The 14,470-nt window shown below is 46.8% G+C and overlaps 1 protein-coding gene across 10 annotated transcripts in view; it reads right to left on the bottom strand.

Moving 5' to 3' along the window:
• asap2a (ArfGAP with SH3 domain, ankyrin repeat and PH domain 2a) overlaps positions 1 to 14,470 on the bottom strand; it is a 99,731-nt gene that overhangs the window by 8,256 nt on the left and 77,005 nt on the right. For 7 of the 10 annotated variants that reach the window (XM_071327157.1, XM_071327160.1, XM_071327165.1 and 4 more), the window contains 13 exons: positions 13,498 to 13,585; positions 8,615 to 8,663; positions 8,143 to 8,309; positions 6,614 to 6,747; positions 5,433 to 5,527; positions 4,732 to 4,921; positions 4,075 to 4,160; positions 3,675 to 3,790; positions 2,645 to 2,712; positions 2,364 to 2,477; positions 1,967 to 2,213; positions 817 to 969; positions 325 to 442 (listed from right to left, as the gene is read on the bottom strand). In XM_071327157.1, coding sequence (XP_071183258.1) covers positions 325 to 442; positions 817 to 969; positions 1,967 to 2,213; positions 2,364 to 2,477; positions 2,645 to 2,712; positions 3,675 to 3,790; positions 4,075 to 4,160; positions 4,732 to 4,921; positions 5,433 to 5,527; positions 6,614 to 6,747; positions 8,143 to 8,309; positions 8,615 to 8,663; positions 13,498 to 13,585 — 1,625 coding nt within the window. The remainder of the gene's footprint in view (positions 1 to 324; positions 443 to 816; positions 970 to 1,966; positions 2,214 to 2,363; positions 2,478 to 2,644; positions 2,713 to 3,674; positions 3,791 to 4,074; positions 4,161 to 4,731; positions 4,922 to 5,432; positions 5,528 to 6,613; positions 6,748 to 8,142; positions 8,310 to 8,614; positions 8,664 to 13,497; positions 13,586 to 14,470) is intronic. The other 3 variants (XM_071327159.1, XM_071327158.1, XM_071327164.1) reach the window with 1 other exon arrangement.

The following is a 14,470-nucleotide window of genomic DNA, read 5'->3' as shown; positions in this document are numbered from 1 at the left end:
ACACACATAACCTTGTAGTCAGCTGCTGTTTAGGATGTGCTTCAAATCAACACGCACACATTTACCCCACGGTGCATTTCCCTGCAACAGTCACACAACTCAGACCCGTGGGAGATTGAGTAGAGACATGTGGATGAATAGTGCTAAGCTGTTTGTCTTTTAGGAGAGCTCAGCTTGGAAGTTAATGAAGTGGTAAACCAGAAACCCTACATGCTATTTTCCAAAGGCAAACTTGCTTTGTGTTCATCAAAGTAAAACATGCTGCCTCAGGCAGGGTGTGTCCCCAACATGTTTGTGTGTGTGTGTGTGTGTGTGCGCGCTCACCCAGAAGGAGACTTAGGTGTTGGGGCTCTGTTGTGGCCCTGTCCGGTCCCTGGTTTAGACTGTTGGTTCATCGCCTCTATCATACTCACTGTCTTGGCCACGGGGGGAGGAGCAAGACCTGGGGGGACAGAGAGAGATAAGAGGTTGAAAGAGGGCTCTAGATAGACAAAATGGAGATAGCCTCAATGGTGCTGTCTATGCTGTCACAGACGCCATAATGGCACAGACACAAAGAGGAGTCCTCTTTCGATCTCTATGCAAGTTACCCATCTCTTTCTCTTCTTCATCTAAACTGGGTGTTTTTCTCCTCTGTGTCGTCTTTGTACATCATGTTGTAAACATACTGCATGTGCCTTATATATATACTGTAACATGACCTATCGACAATAACGCTATGTACAATCCTTTACCAGGATTATTTTGACTACGATAATGATTGTGGTTATGATTATGATGTGTTCAGACAACAAGGCCTGGAGGTGAGGTGCCTACCAGTGGTTGAGGTGACCCTCATGGGGGGTACGGGGGGGTGGATATTGGGGGGGTCTGAGGAGGACCTCTGTCGGACCCCCAGGTCTATAGAGCCAGGCTTCCACCCAGAGGACCCTGATGACTGGACCATCCCACCCAGACCTGACAACTGGACTGGGGAGGGAGGAGTGGGAGAGAAGATATGCTTTGGCACCTGGAGACATGCAGTGCTTTCTCTTTGTGGTTTTAGGCTGGGTTTCTGCAAAGCACTTTTACATAACTGCTGCTGTTAAAAAGGGCTTTATAAAATACATTTGATTGATTGATTGATGATTGACACCAAAGCAGAACACAGAAAGATTGGCTACTCCTGGAATTAAATAGATAAGACTGCCCAAAGTCTAGTTTGCTGGAGAGGAGCTGCAGATGGCCAATGCTCTTTGTGGGGCAATGGGCCCTAGTAAGTGAAGACAACATGTGCTTCGAAGTGAGTGAGTTGAATTGAATCAAATTGTTCAGCATGGTGGAATGTGAGCAGTCGGACGCAAATTCAATTCAGGAATTGAACGTTTTTGGACCATTTTCAATTGAGTTCAAATTGCTTTCCAGCGATATGTTGGGTTATTTTCAGTCTACCTCTCATCATGGACTATGGAGCACAGACTGAGAACTTTTCGGAAAAGTAACTCACTAGCTCACTCTGCCGCCGCCAATGTAACTGTCCATGCTCCCTACCCAGAGTCCTCTCTGCCCTTCAAATAGGTCAGAGCGCCACACAAGGCACCATGGGGCCATGCACTAATTAGAGAAGGCCATCTACACTCTATGACAGATACGTGGCCAAATTGAGATTTCCCTCTATTTGAACTGAACCCATTGGGCATGTATTATAAATATAATTCTCCAAAAATTACGAGGAGGACGAGAGGTGAATCTGGGTTGAAAAGGGCTTGATGCCGGGGTCATTTGATATGGATCACGATAACTTCAAAATCTGGAGCATTTTTTAAACATTCTGAAACTAAAAACCAGTGCTCAAATAGCATTCACACTGATTCCCTGAACAAACTAAACTTGTTCATAGAATCTGGAACGTTTCACCAAATGAATGTGGCTCTCTATACATGCAGCGCCCACCTTGCTATCACATAAAAAAAGAAAGACAAAGCACCTATGTTTCGTGGGGGCAGGGGGGGTGCAGAGGTGGGGGTGGGCCCCCCGGGTGCGGGGGGGCTGGCGTTGAGGATGGTGCCGTAGGTCTCGTTGTTGACCAGGTTGGGCATGTATCCACCACGCTGCTTGTCCTTGGCCAGACTGGAAGCGTCCCGTGCCAGGGAAGCAGGGCTGGGCTGGCGGTGGGAGTTGGAGCCAGGGGTGTAGCAGCTGACCGGGCGTTCCTCTCGCCGGTGGGGGCTGGGCTGAGGGAGGACAGGGTCAAAAGGTTATAGAAAGGTCATCAGGGTGTGTTTGTGTTATGTATGTATGTATGTATGTACTTGTGTGTGTGTGTGTGTGGTGAGTTCATGGTGTGTGTGTGTGTGTGTGTATAATCTGAAGTGAGTCCTCACCCTCACCTTCTCATCCAGGTCCTCGTCACTCTCGTCCATGTCTTCATGGTGCAGACGCCACTCGTACTCTACGTGCACGTGGACGTTGAACTTCCCCGCCAACGCCGTGTTCAGCTACACACACACACACTGACGGTGATTAATGGCTCAAATAAAGCTTGGAGATGAGGAGTCACTATCTTGCTAAAGATACACACACACACTCACACACACTCACACACACCACTCACACCACACACACCACTCACACACCACTCACACACCACTCACACACCACTCACCAGCTCCACACACTGCAGGTGCTTCAGTCTCTTAGCGATGTCCAGCGGCGTCTCCCCAGACTCATTAGCTACAGGAAGACATCATCGTCATCCATTCATTTATCATCCATTTACTTCGTATTCATCCATTTACTTCGTATACATCCATTTACTTCGTATTCATCCATTTACTTCGTATACATCCATTTACTTCGTATTCATCCATTTACTTCGTATTCATCCATTTACTTCGTATACATCCATTTACTAAAATATAGCCTGTGTCCTCCACCACTCGAAATCAACACCTCATAGATGAGCACTGACAAGTAAACCGAGACACAATTATCACCTCTAGGCTATGACAGCATGAATTAGAAAGACATCTACACCCAACTCAACAGCCTGTCAACACAACGCAGGCATACCTCTAGGCTGCCAGGGCGCCGACTGCTTTGGCAGTAAGCCATGTTTGTCAACAGCCGCGTTTGTAACAACACCTCCCCTCCCCGTCTCTGTAAACTAGATAGTGTGTGAAACAAGGAGATTCCTCGGCACATGACGACACACGCCGGTCCACAGACAGTGGCCCCCTGTTCCTTTGTCAACTCTGTTGCCGGAGAGAGCTCATTAGCAGGATTCCCACACTAAATAGTCTGTGTGTCTCTCTTTCTCATCATCGCGTTCTTATCGTGGGCCGGTTTGTATGGAGTCAGACTGAAGCAGAGCGTTTGAGCTGTTGTGAGAAAGTAGGGTCTCTTGGCAAACCAAGGGCCTCTGGGAACTCTGCCTGACCAAAACAAGGCACGTTCAGGTGCTTCTGTGTGTGTGTGTGTGTGTGTGTGTGTGTCTTAATAATTCTGTTTGGCAGTCTATTAGTTATAATTTCTATAGCAATGAATTAAAACATAAATCAGGTTTATTGGTCGACATGAATCCGTTTCTTGCACTACACTCGACAACAATAAACAAAGTCTACACTAGCATTTTGTATCCATGCTGTTTCCAAACGAGTCCTTCCCAGTAGAAGAGAGATGTAATGTTCTCTTACCAATGTCTATGGATGCCTTGCCCCGCAGCAGCAGTTTCAAACACTCCATGTTGTCAGTCAGGCAGCAGTAGTGGAGGGCCGTGCTGCCTTTGGCTGTCTGCTTGTCCAGGTTCACACTGCGGGGGAGAACAGACAGGGGAAGGCGGTCGGTGAGAGTTGGAAGGACAGCCATAAACACAGGACAACGGTCACTCATCAGCATTATTTCAGCACTTGTTCTGAACAAATTAATTTGCATTCTGTGGGACTGTGTTAAAAAACAACCGAGTAGTTTGTGTGATGACCGTGTTAAGTCAGTCGTCATAAGCTGTTATGACTGTTCTTGACATCTGTTGAGTCGTTGTCATGACGGGTAGTGTTTCTACAAAAAGCTCATTGACGTTTACTTTTATTCCCTTACCTGTTTTGAGTGAGGAAGTCGACGATATGGAGCGAGGTCCTGTCCACTAGTCTGACCGCTAGGTGAAGGGCCGTCTCTCCTTGTTCCTGCAACCACACACAGAAGATCCAAAATGGCCGTGGTGAGACCTCAGGGACACAAAGACATATCAGAGCCAAAATGGAGTGGCCGACACCGAGAAACACTTGGACTTTGATCAAAACCTGCACATGTGCTCCCTTTTGGCAGTCTGCTTTGCTATAGGCAGTACAAGCAGTAATAGCCCTGAATGTGAGCCAGGTGTTTGTAGTGATGATTGATCTATTTTACAAAGCATTTACACTCCCAGGAGCAGTTGTTTTTCACAGCCCAGCAAAGAGAATCAACCAAAATACTGCCATTTGAATTCCACTACAGCTGTGGCAGTTGAGAGCACCTGGACAGATCAAATGTTGACACAAATGTTCCCAATGTAAAACCACCCCACACAAGCTAAAACGAAGTCAATTGAGAGTTGGGGTTAATTCACACTACTGAGCCAAGCAGAACCAAGCCAATCCGAGCTGTACAGCGTAGGCCCGGAAAGGACAATGTGGATAAAATACTGTACCAGCACGGTGTGGCTGGGGTCAGCACGCTCGTGTGACAGGGGGTATTGGTGTGGACATGTAGACTCACATGTCCGTTGGCCAGGGGGATGGGCTCCATCAGGTCAACTCCCTCCGCGTACACCTGGATCAGAGAGAAGATGTCCCGGGCCTTGACCGCGTCACACAGGGTGTGCAGCTTGGACGCCCCGTCTGGACAATTCCTCCTGGCGAAACGCTTCTCTGTGTACTTGGCTGTGATGAAGTCCTTACGGGCTTGCCTGCACCAGAAGGAGAAAGGCCATAGACATAAAAAGGGAAAGTTCAGCCAGAATATATATTTGGGTCGATTTACCTTTAGTTGTGTCTGAAGGCACAGAATCCACAATAATCCATTATTTACTTCTGGCTACAGAATTCCAAATGAATGACTATAAGCAGCCAAACCGATGCTAGCAAAGCTGCACTGCAAGCCGAAAACACTTCAAACTAAGTTCGATAGTTGGTGGAGTTTGCAGGGAATTTTTTCACGTGCAAAATGCTGAAATAGTCGCTGGAATTTTGTCACTAAAAACTGGAACCATTTCCTCATGTAGCCTCACAGCCACATCCGTTTCTGTTGTGGTCTACACTGACGGAAGAAGGAGAGGGTAGAGTGTTTGCGTGTGGGGAAAGAGCGAGATAACTAGTGGGATAGAAAGGGGGGGGGGGGGAGAGAGAGAGGGAGAGAGAGAGAGAGAGAGAGAGAGAGAGAGAGAGAGAGAGAGAGAGAGAGCGAGAGAGAGAGCTTACATGTCACTGGCAGGGTTGGGTTTGACCACGTCTTCCGCAGATAGACACGCCTCCATGATGTCGTTAAAGCCTGCATTCCCCACGTTCTTGGCCAGCTTCATGGTAACACACAAACAGGTAAGAGCTTACCAGAACGACAGTCAAAAAAAGTGCAAATGAGCCTTCTATCTGAGGGTGCTACAGTACAGTTTATACTGTACACATTCATCTCATACTCCATTTATTTTGCTCTGCTACTTCAGCAAACGCTTAAAATCAATGGTGTGTGTGTGTGTGTGTGTGTGTGTGTGTGTGTGTGTGTGTGTGTGTGTGTGTGTGTGTGTGTGTGTGTGTGTGTGTGTGTGTGTGTGTGTGTGTGTGTGTGTGTGTGTGTGCACTCCACGCGTTCCACCCATCTCCTTGTGGCCAAATAATGTGAAAGACTGGGGTGTATTCATTCCACCGATTCTGTTGCAAAACGTTTCCGAAACGGAAACAAACGGAACGAAGCGGATAGGGACCTACCTGAATTTGTCCAACAGAAACTCTCGTTTTAGTTGCAAAACTGAATGTTTTTTTTGCAACTGTTTGGCTAATGATTACACCCCCTGGCGTCTTAACAAGGCCAATCATCTCGAATTAGCGGCAAAAACATTTCAGCCCCAAATGATTTACGGCCAATAAATTGCACCAAATTGATATTAGAAAGCCAGATGAAATGTGAAATATGCAAAGTGGAAGCAGCTCCAAGCTTCTGTAATACTGTATCTATCCCAATGGAGCGCAGCAGAGGGTGGAGAGTTCAGTAGAATTAGGACAAGGACGTTGGTATACTTGCTACTCTCCCACCAGCAGTTAATCATCAGCTGCACTGGGAAAGTGTTTTCACATTGGGAGAATCTCAATTCGATTTCCAGACGGGACTTCTGACCTTCTCATCCAATGGGTTTTGAAAAGGAGGTGAGAGGACGCGAGGAATCAAGGACATGCTACTGAGATTCTCCCATTATAACAGCAACAATGGCAATGCACTGGGAGAGCCAGTGTTTTCCAAGGTTTTGCTAACTAACCTAAGCGGATGTGCCACCTGTGTACTTTCCAACATGACTGTGCTTTCACCTCCCAGCGCCACAGCACCTTATCGCCATAATGTGAAACTAGCTGATGTGTGCTGAGCGATCTAGCACAAAATTGCTTCTTACCAAGAGTTCAGAGGTGCTGAGGACATCCAGTGTGAGGGACTGGATCCTAGAGTAATGGACTCCCAGCTCCCTGTGGATCCCAGAACACTCAATACAGGTCAGGATGCCCAGGTTGGTGGAGAGCCAGGTAGGGTCTGGGAAGAAGGGAGAGAGAGAGAGTAGGAGAGGGAGGGAGGGAGAGCGAGAGAGGAGAGAGGAGGAAAAAAAGAGCAAGAGAGGAGAGGATGAGAAGCGAGAGAGGAGAGGATGAGAGAGAGCGAGAGGAGAGAGAAAGAAAGAGCGAGCGAGAGAGAGGAGCGAGAGAGAGGAGCGAGAGAGTAGAGAGGAGCGAGAGAGAAGAGAGGAGCGAGCGAGAGAGGAGCGAGCGAGCGAGAGCGAGAGAGGATGGAGAGCGAGAGAGGATGGAGAGCGAGAGAGGATGGAGAGCGAGAGAGGATGGAGAGCGAGAGAGGATGGAGAGCGAGAGAGAGGAGCGGAGCGAGAGAGAGGAGCGGAGCGAGAGAGAGGAGCGGAGCGCGAGAGAGGAGCGGAGCGCGAGAGAGGAGCGCGAGAGAGGAGCGCGAGAGAGGAGCGCGAGAGAGGAGAGAGCGAGCGAGCATGGAGAGCGAGAGGAGCGAGAGAGAGGAGCGAGCGAGGATGGAGAGCGAGAGAGGAGCGAGAGAGAGAGGAGCGAGAGAGCGAGAGGAGCGAGAGAGAGAGAGGAGCGAGAGAGAGGAGAGGATGAGAGCGAGTGAGAGAGAGAAAGAGAGCGAGAGAGCGAGCGAGCGAGCATGGAGAGCGAGAGGAGCGAGAGAGAGAAAGAGAGCGAGAGAGCGAGCATGGAGAGCGAGAGGAGCGAGAGAGAGAGAGCGAGAGCGAGAGAGAGAGAGAGAGAGAGAGAGAGGGAGAGAGGGAGAGAGGGAGAGAGGGAGAGAGGGGAGCGAGAGAGAGAGGAGCGAGAGAGAGAGAGGAGTGAGAGAGAGAGAGGAGTGAGAGAGAGAGGAGCGAGAGAGAGAGAGGAGTGAGAGAGAGAGGAGCGAGAGAGAGAGGAGCGAGAGAGAGAGGAGCGAGAGAGAGAGAGGAGCGAGAGAAAAAGAGCGAGAGAGAAAAAGAAGGAGAGAGAAAGAGAGCGAGAGAGAAAAAGAAGAGCGAGCGAGAGAGCGAAAAAGAAGAAGAGATAGAGAGGTAACAGGTAAGTAGGTAACAGTGTCCTTAGTAGGAACTACCTGCATGTGCTTAGAGGGGAAGAGCTATTTCTGATACAGGTTAACGACTGGCTGTTAACGACTGGCTGCATTCCTCATTCCCTACAATGCCGGTGTAAAGTGACCACATGGAGTTCATTACACTCATAACACTTTGGTAACCGTATCTGTGAATAACCCGTACAATTCATGAATAAGTGACGTCTAGCACAATAGAGTAAAACAGTTCAAGGCTCCTTCATACACTTTGTGCATTCATAAAGGCTGTATGATGAATTATACATAGGTGGTATTGTGTGTGTGTGTGTGTGTGTGTTAACATGTATGTTACGCCCGGTCACTCACTGGGAGCGCCACAGTCGCAGCAGATGTCGTTGCCGGTCATCCTCTTGACCTCTCCCAGGATGGCCTTGGTCAGTTCCTGCACTATGTTGTTCTCTCCAACGTGCTGGTCCCCTTTAAAGGCATTATTCAGAGCTTCCTCCTTGCTGTTCTGCAGAACAGAGATCCATCTGAAACACACACACACACAGGGGGAAGTTTGTGTGTGTGTGTGCGTGTGTGAGGATGGGGTGAGGGCAGGGTCAACATTGGGTTAGACTAGAGGGTGGAAAAATGGATGTGTTAAGTGTGAGAAGAGGTGTGGGGAGAAACAGGACACACACACACACACACACACCTTTCCCCCCCACACACACAACCCAAACGTGATGGAAACGTGTGGGTTGTGTGTGGAAAGACGTATGGGGCATCAGCAGGACACACTCTCACATGACCGGTACACACACACACACACACAGAAGGAACACATACTTACATCTGACATTCTGGGTCGTCCTCGGCCTGAAAGTGATAGGTTCTGTCATCTAAAAGAGAGGGGGGGTGATAGGGGTGGGTCAGAGACATAGCGGAACAAGACATTTATTAAAGACCAGAACATGTAAGAGCTGAGAACAATTCCCTTAAGAGCCAATCAAAGCCCCCGGCTGAGAAGACTGTGTGAGTACCAGGGATGGATAAGAAACAAACAAGGACACGTCCATGACTGTCAACTACAGTACATACAGTAAGACACTGACTGTCAACTACAGTACATACAGTAAGACACTGACTGTCAACTACAGTACATACAGTAAGACAGACACTGTCAACTACAGTACACACAGTAAGACACTGACTGTCAACTACAGTACACACAGTAAGACACTGACTGTCAACTACAGTCCATACAGTAAGACACTGACTGTCAACTACAGTCCATACAGTAAGACACTGACTGTCAACTACAGTCCATACAGTAAGACACTGACTGTCAACTACAGTACACACAGTAAGACACTGTCTGTCAACTACAGTACATACAGTAAGACACTGTCTGTCAACTACAGTCCATACAGTAAGACACTGTCTGTCAACTACAGTCCATACAGTAAGACACTGACTGTCAACTACAGTCCATACAGTAAGACACTGACTGTCAACTACAGTCCATACAGTAAGACACTGACTGTCAACTACAGTCCATACAGTAAGACACTGACTGTCAACTACAGTCCATACAGTAAGACACTGACTGTCAACTACAGTCCATACAGTAAGACACTGACTGTCAACTACAGTCCATACAGTAAGACACTGACTGTCAACTACAGTCCATACAGTAAGACACTGACTGTCAACTACAGTCCATACAGTAAGACACTGACTGTCAACTACAGTACATACAGTAAGACACTGACTGTCAACTACAGTACATACAGTAAGACACTGACTGTCAACTACAGTACATACAGTAAGACACTGACTGTCAACTACAGTACATACAGTAAGACACTGACTGTCAACTACAGTACATACAGTAAGACCCTGACTGTCAACTACAGTCCATACAGTAAGACACTGACTGTCAACTACAGTCCATACAGTAAGACACTGTCAACTACAGTCCATACAGTAAGACACTGTCAACTACAGTCCATACAGTAAGACACTGACTGTCAACTACAGTCCATACAGTAAGACACTGACTGTCAACTACAGTCCATACAGTAAGACACTGACTGTCAACTACAGTCCATACAGTAAGACACTGACTGTCAACTACAGTCCATACAGTAAGACACTGACTGTCAACTACAGTCCATACAGTAAGACACTGACTGTCAACTACAGTCCATACAGTAAGACACTGTCAACTACAGTCCATACAGTAAGACACTGTCAACTACAGTCCATACAGTAAGACACTGTCAACTACAGTACACACAGTAAGACACTGACTGTCAACTACAGTACACACAGTAAGACACTGTCTGTCAACTACAGTCCACACAGTAAGACACGGTCTGTCAACTACAGTCCATACAGTAAGACACTGACTGTCAACTACAGTACATACAGTAAGACACTGACTGTCAACTACAGTACATACAGTAAGACACTGACTGTCAACTACAGTACACACAGTAAGACACTGACTGTCAACTACAGTACACACAGTAAGACACTGACTGTCAACTACAGTACACACAGTAAGACACTGACTGTCAACTACAGTACACACAGTAAGACACTGACTGTCAACTACAGTACATACAGTAAGACACTGACTGTCAACTACAGTACATACAGTAAGACACTGACTGTCAACTACAGTACACACAGTAAGACACTGACTGTCAACTACAGTACATACAGTAAGACACTGTCTGTCAACTACAGTCCATACAGTAAGACACTGTCAACTACAGTCCATACAGTAAGACAGACACTGTCAACTACAGTACATACAGTAAGACACTGACTGTCAACTACAGTACATACAGTAAGACACTGACTGTCAACTACAGTACATACAGTAAGACACAGACTGTCAACTACAGTAAAAGTCCCACATAAGTGTAACATCATCCCAACAGTACAATGGATGAGGCGACAACGTTTGAGATGACTGTATGTGGAATCTATGCAAGACAGAGGTAAACGTTTACCAAACATCCTATTGTACTGTACAACAAGGTAAAAACCTTGTGAAAGTCCTATTGCACTCTATCCTCCTCCAGATCTGACTGATGTACATTTCAGTTCCCCTTACAGCTGGGAGTTCTGACCCTGACAGTCTCTCTCTCTCTCCCTCTCGTTCTCTCTCTTAAAGGAGAGCAGCATCTCTCCTTGTTTCCACCAGAATAAGCCCTTTCATATCCTGCAGCAGTAATATTGTCCTTTGACAGCAGGGTGACGGCCTGACGTGAGCACTTATTTCTGGCCCGGCGTTTATGAACGTCACCGCTCAGCTGAACTCAACACACAACCCCAAAAACCTGACTGAAGAAAGAGGGTGAACAAAGAAAGAATAGGGTGAATGGAGGAAAAAGCTCCATCTCCCTTGGTTACATGAGATTATGTGAGGACACAGGGAACAAATGAACGTGGATGAGATTCTAAATAGGCTGCTGATTCGGAGAAGCCTGTGTGGAGACACAAAGTACTGAGTCTACCCTGAATATGAATCTTACAACGAATCAACTATTCCCAACTCCTATCCTGCTGCCCTCATTCCACGGAAAAACTCGGTTGTCCCCTTCTAATCGAGACATAGACCATATCAACCACTTTTCCTTTTCCTGTGAGTCTCCTCTCCTCCCTAGTTTGTCTGCAGTAGATATCTCTACTCTATGAGCTATCATTAGTCCCAACACATCATCCCTCCTCGTTCTGCAGGGTCTAAAAGCCAGGCTTTGAGAATGGAGCAAAGTCCATTTGTAGAGGTACTTCTGTGAGACACAGAGGACAAAAGAGGGAGAAGAGAATACAGAGGAGAGCGAAGAGAAAAGAGAGAGGAGAGGACAGAAGAGAGAGAAGAGAATAGAGAGGAGAGGACAGAAGAGAGCGAAGAGAATAGAGAGAGGACAGAGAGAGAGAAGAGAATAGAGAGAGGAGAGGACAGAAGATAGCAAAGGTGAATAGAGAGAGGACAGAAGAGAGAAGAGAATAGAGAGAGGAGAGGACAGAAGATAGCAAAGGTGAATAGAGAGAGGACAGAAGAGAGCGAAGGTGAATAGAGAGAGGACAGAAGAGAGCGAAGGTGAATAGAGAGAGGACAGAAGAGAGCGAAGGTGAATAGAGAGAGGACAGAAGAGAGAAGAGAAAATAGAGAGGAGAGGACAGAAGAGAGCGAAGGTGAATAGAGAGAGGACAGAGAGAGAGAAGAGAATAGAGAGAGGAGAGGACAGAAGATAGCAAAGGTGAATAGAGAGAGGACAGAAGAGAGAAGAGAATAGAGAGAGGAGAGGACAGAAGATAGCAAAGGTGAATAGAGAGAGGACAGAAGAGAGCGAAGGTGAATAGAGAGAGGACAGAAGAGAGCGAAGGTGAATAGAGAGAGGACAGAAGAGAGCGAAGGTGAATAGAGAGAGGACAGAAGAGAGAAGAGAAAATAGAGAGGAGAGGACAGAAGAGAGCGAAGGTGAATAGAGAGAGGACAGAAGAGAGAAGAGAAAATAGAGAGGAGAGGACAGAAGAGAGCGAAGGTGAATAGAGAGAGGACAGAAGAGAGCGAAGGTGAATAGAGAGAGGACAGAGAGAGAGAAGAGAATAGAGAGAGGAGAGGACAGAAGATAGCAAAGGTGAATAGAGAGAGGACAGAAGAGAGAAGAGAATAGAGAGAGGAGAGGACAGAAGATAGCAAAGGTGAATAGAGAGAGGACAGAAGAGAGAAGAGAATAGAGAGAGGAGAGGACAGAAGATAGCAAAGGTGAATAGAGAGAGGACAGAAGAGAGCGAAGGTGAATAGAGAGAGGACAGAAGAGAGCGAAGGTGAATAGAGAGAGGACAGAAGAGAGCGAAGGTGAATAGAGAGAGGACAGAAGAGAGAAGAGAAAATAGAGAGGAGAGGACAGAAGAGAGCGAAGGTGAATAGAGAGAGGACAGAAGAGAGAAGAGAAAATAGAGAGGAGAGGACAGAAGAGAGCGAAGGTGAATAGAGAGAGGACAGAAGAGAGTGAAGGTGAATAGAGAGAGGACAGAGAGAGAGAAGAGAATAGAGAGAGGAGAGGACAGAAGATAGCAAAGGTGAATAGAGAGAGGACAGAAGAGAGAAGAGAATAGAGAGAGGAGAGGACAGAAGATAGCAAAGAGAATAGAGAGAGGACAGAAGAGAGAGAAGAGAATAGAGAGGAGAGGACAGAAGAGAGCAAAGGTGAATAGAGAGAGGACAGAGAGAGAGAAGAGAATAGAGAGAGGAGAGGACAGAAGATAGCAAAGGTGAATAGAGAGAGGACAGAAGAGAGAAGAGAATAGAGAGAGGAGAGGACAGAAGATAGCAAAGGTGAATAGAGAGAGGACAGAAGAGAGCGAAGGTGAATAGAGAGAGGACAGAAGAGAGCGAAGGTGAATAGAGAGAGGACAGAAGAGAGAAGAGAAAATAGAGAGGAGAGGACAGAAGAGAGCGAAGGTGAATAGAGAGAGGACAGAAGAGAGAAGAGAAAATAGAGAGGAGAGGACAGAAGAGAGCGAAGGTGAATAGAGAGAGGACAGAAGAGAGCGAAGGTGAATAGAGAGAGGACAGAAGAGAGCGAAGGTGAATAGAGAGAGGACAGAAGAGAGCGAAGGTGAATAGAGAGGAGAGAGGACAGAAGAGAGCGAAGGTGAATAGAGAGAGGAGAGGACAGAAGAGAGAGTAAAAAGAAGGGGTAAACCTACGTGAGATCAGGTCAAAGCTCTTCTTCTCTTCTGGGTTATGTTTCACCTGACAGGTGAGGAGGTTGAGTTTGGCCGGCGGTCGGTTCCCCTGAACGAGAGAGCGAGGGGAGGACAGGAAAGAAGAACATGGGAATCAGCGAATGCAAAGCATAAATGAAAATGCACCCTTCCCACCAGAACAAAGATACAGTGCTCCCTCTTATAGTCATCACATCTGTAAGTTTGATCACAACATCTGTCCACATGCTTCCCACCAGAAACAGGTTGGAAAAGTTGGTGCATATATTATGACAACATTTTATTTTGGACTTCCGTAAGGGGTTTTTGCGGCTGTTCGTGCACACAACATTTTTGCTCGGGGCAAGCCGAACTCGGAATCCGAAGTCTACGCCCCCTTCGTCGGTGTCACGCCCTGGCCTTAGTATTCTTTGTTTTCTTAATTATTTTGGTTAGGTCAGGGTGTGACATGGGGAATGTAGGTGGTTTTTGTAGTGTCTAGGGTGGTTGTAAGGTTTAGGGGGTTTATTAGAGTAGTTGGGTTTATGTTTAGTATAGTAGTCTAGCTGTGTCTATGGTTGAGTGTAGGTATCTAGGAAAGTCTATGGTTGCCTGAATTGGGTCTCAATTAGAGACAGCTGGTTATTGTTGTCTCTGATTGGGAGCCATATTTAAGGCAACCATAGGCTTTAGCTGTTTGTGGGGAATTGTCTATGTTGAACGTTTGTAGCCTGTGTGTGTGCACTACGTTTATAGCTTCACGGTCGTTTGTTGTTTTTGTATAGGTTGTAATAGTGTTTCGTTTCATGTTCATCTTCGTAGTAAAATAAAAGAAGATGGCTTATTTTCCACATGCTGCGTTTTGGTCCGTCTCTCCTCCACACGATCGTGACAGTCGGTGATTGGTTAACAGTAGGGATCCAATAGTCTTTGTTGTCATTCAACGAGAGACGACTCGTTTTCATCCACATTCTTT

Source organism: Salvelinus alpinus, chromosome 9, assembly GCF_045679555.1.
Source record: "Salvelinus alpinus chromosome 9, SLU_Salpinus.1, whole genome shotgun sequence".
In the NCBI taxonomy this organism is placed as follows: domain Eukaryota; kingdom Metazoa; phylum Chordata; class Actinopteri; order Salmoniformes; family Salmonidae; genus Salvelinus; species Salvelinus alpinus.
This window is presented reverse-complemented; position numbering and strand designations above follow the sequence as displayed.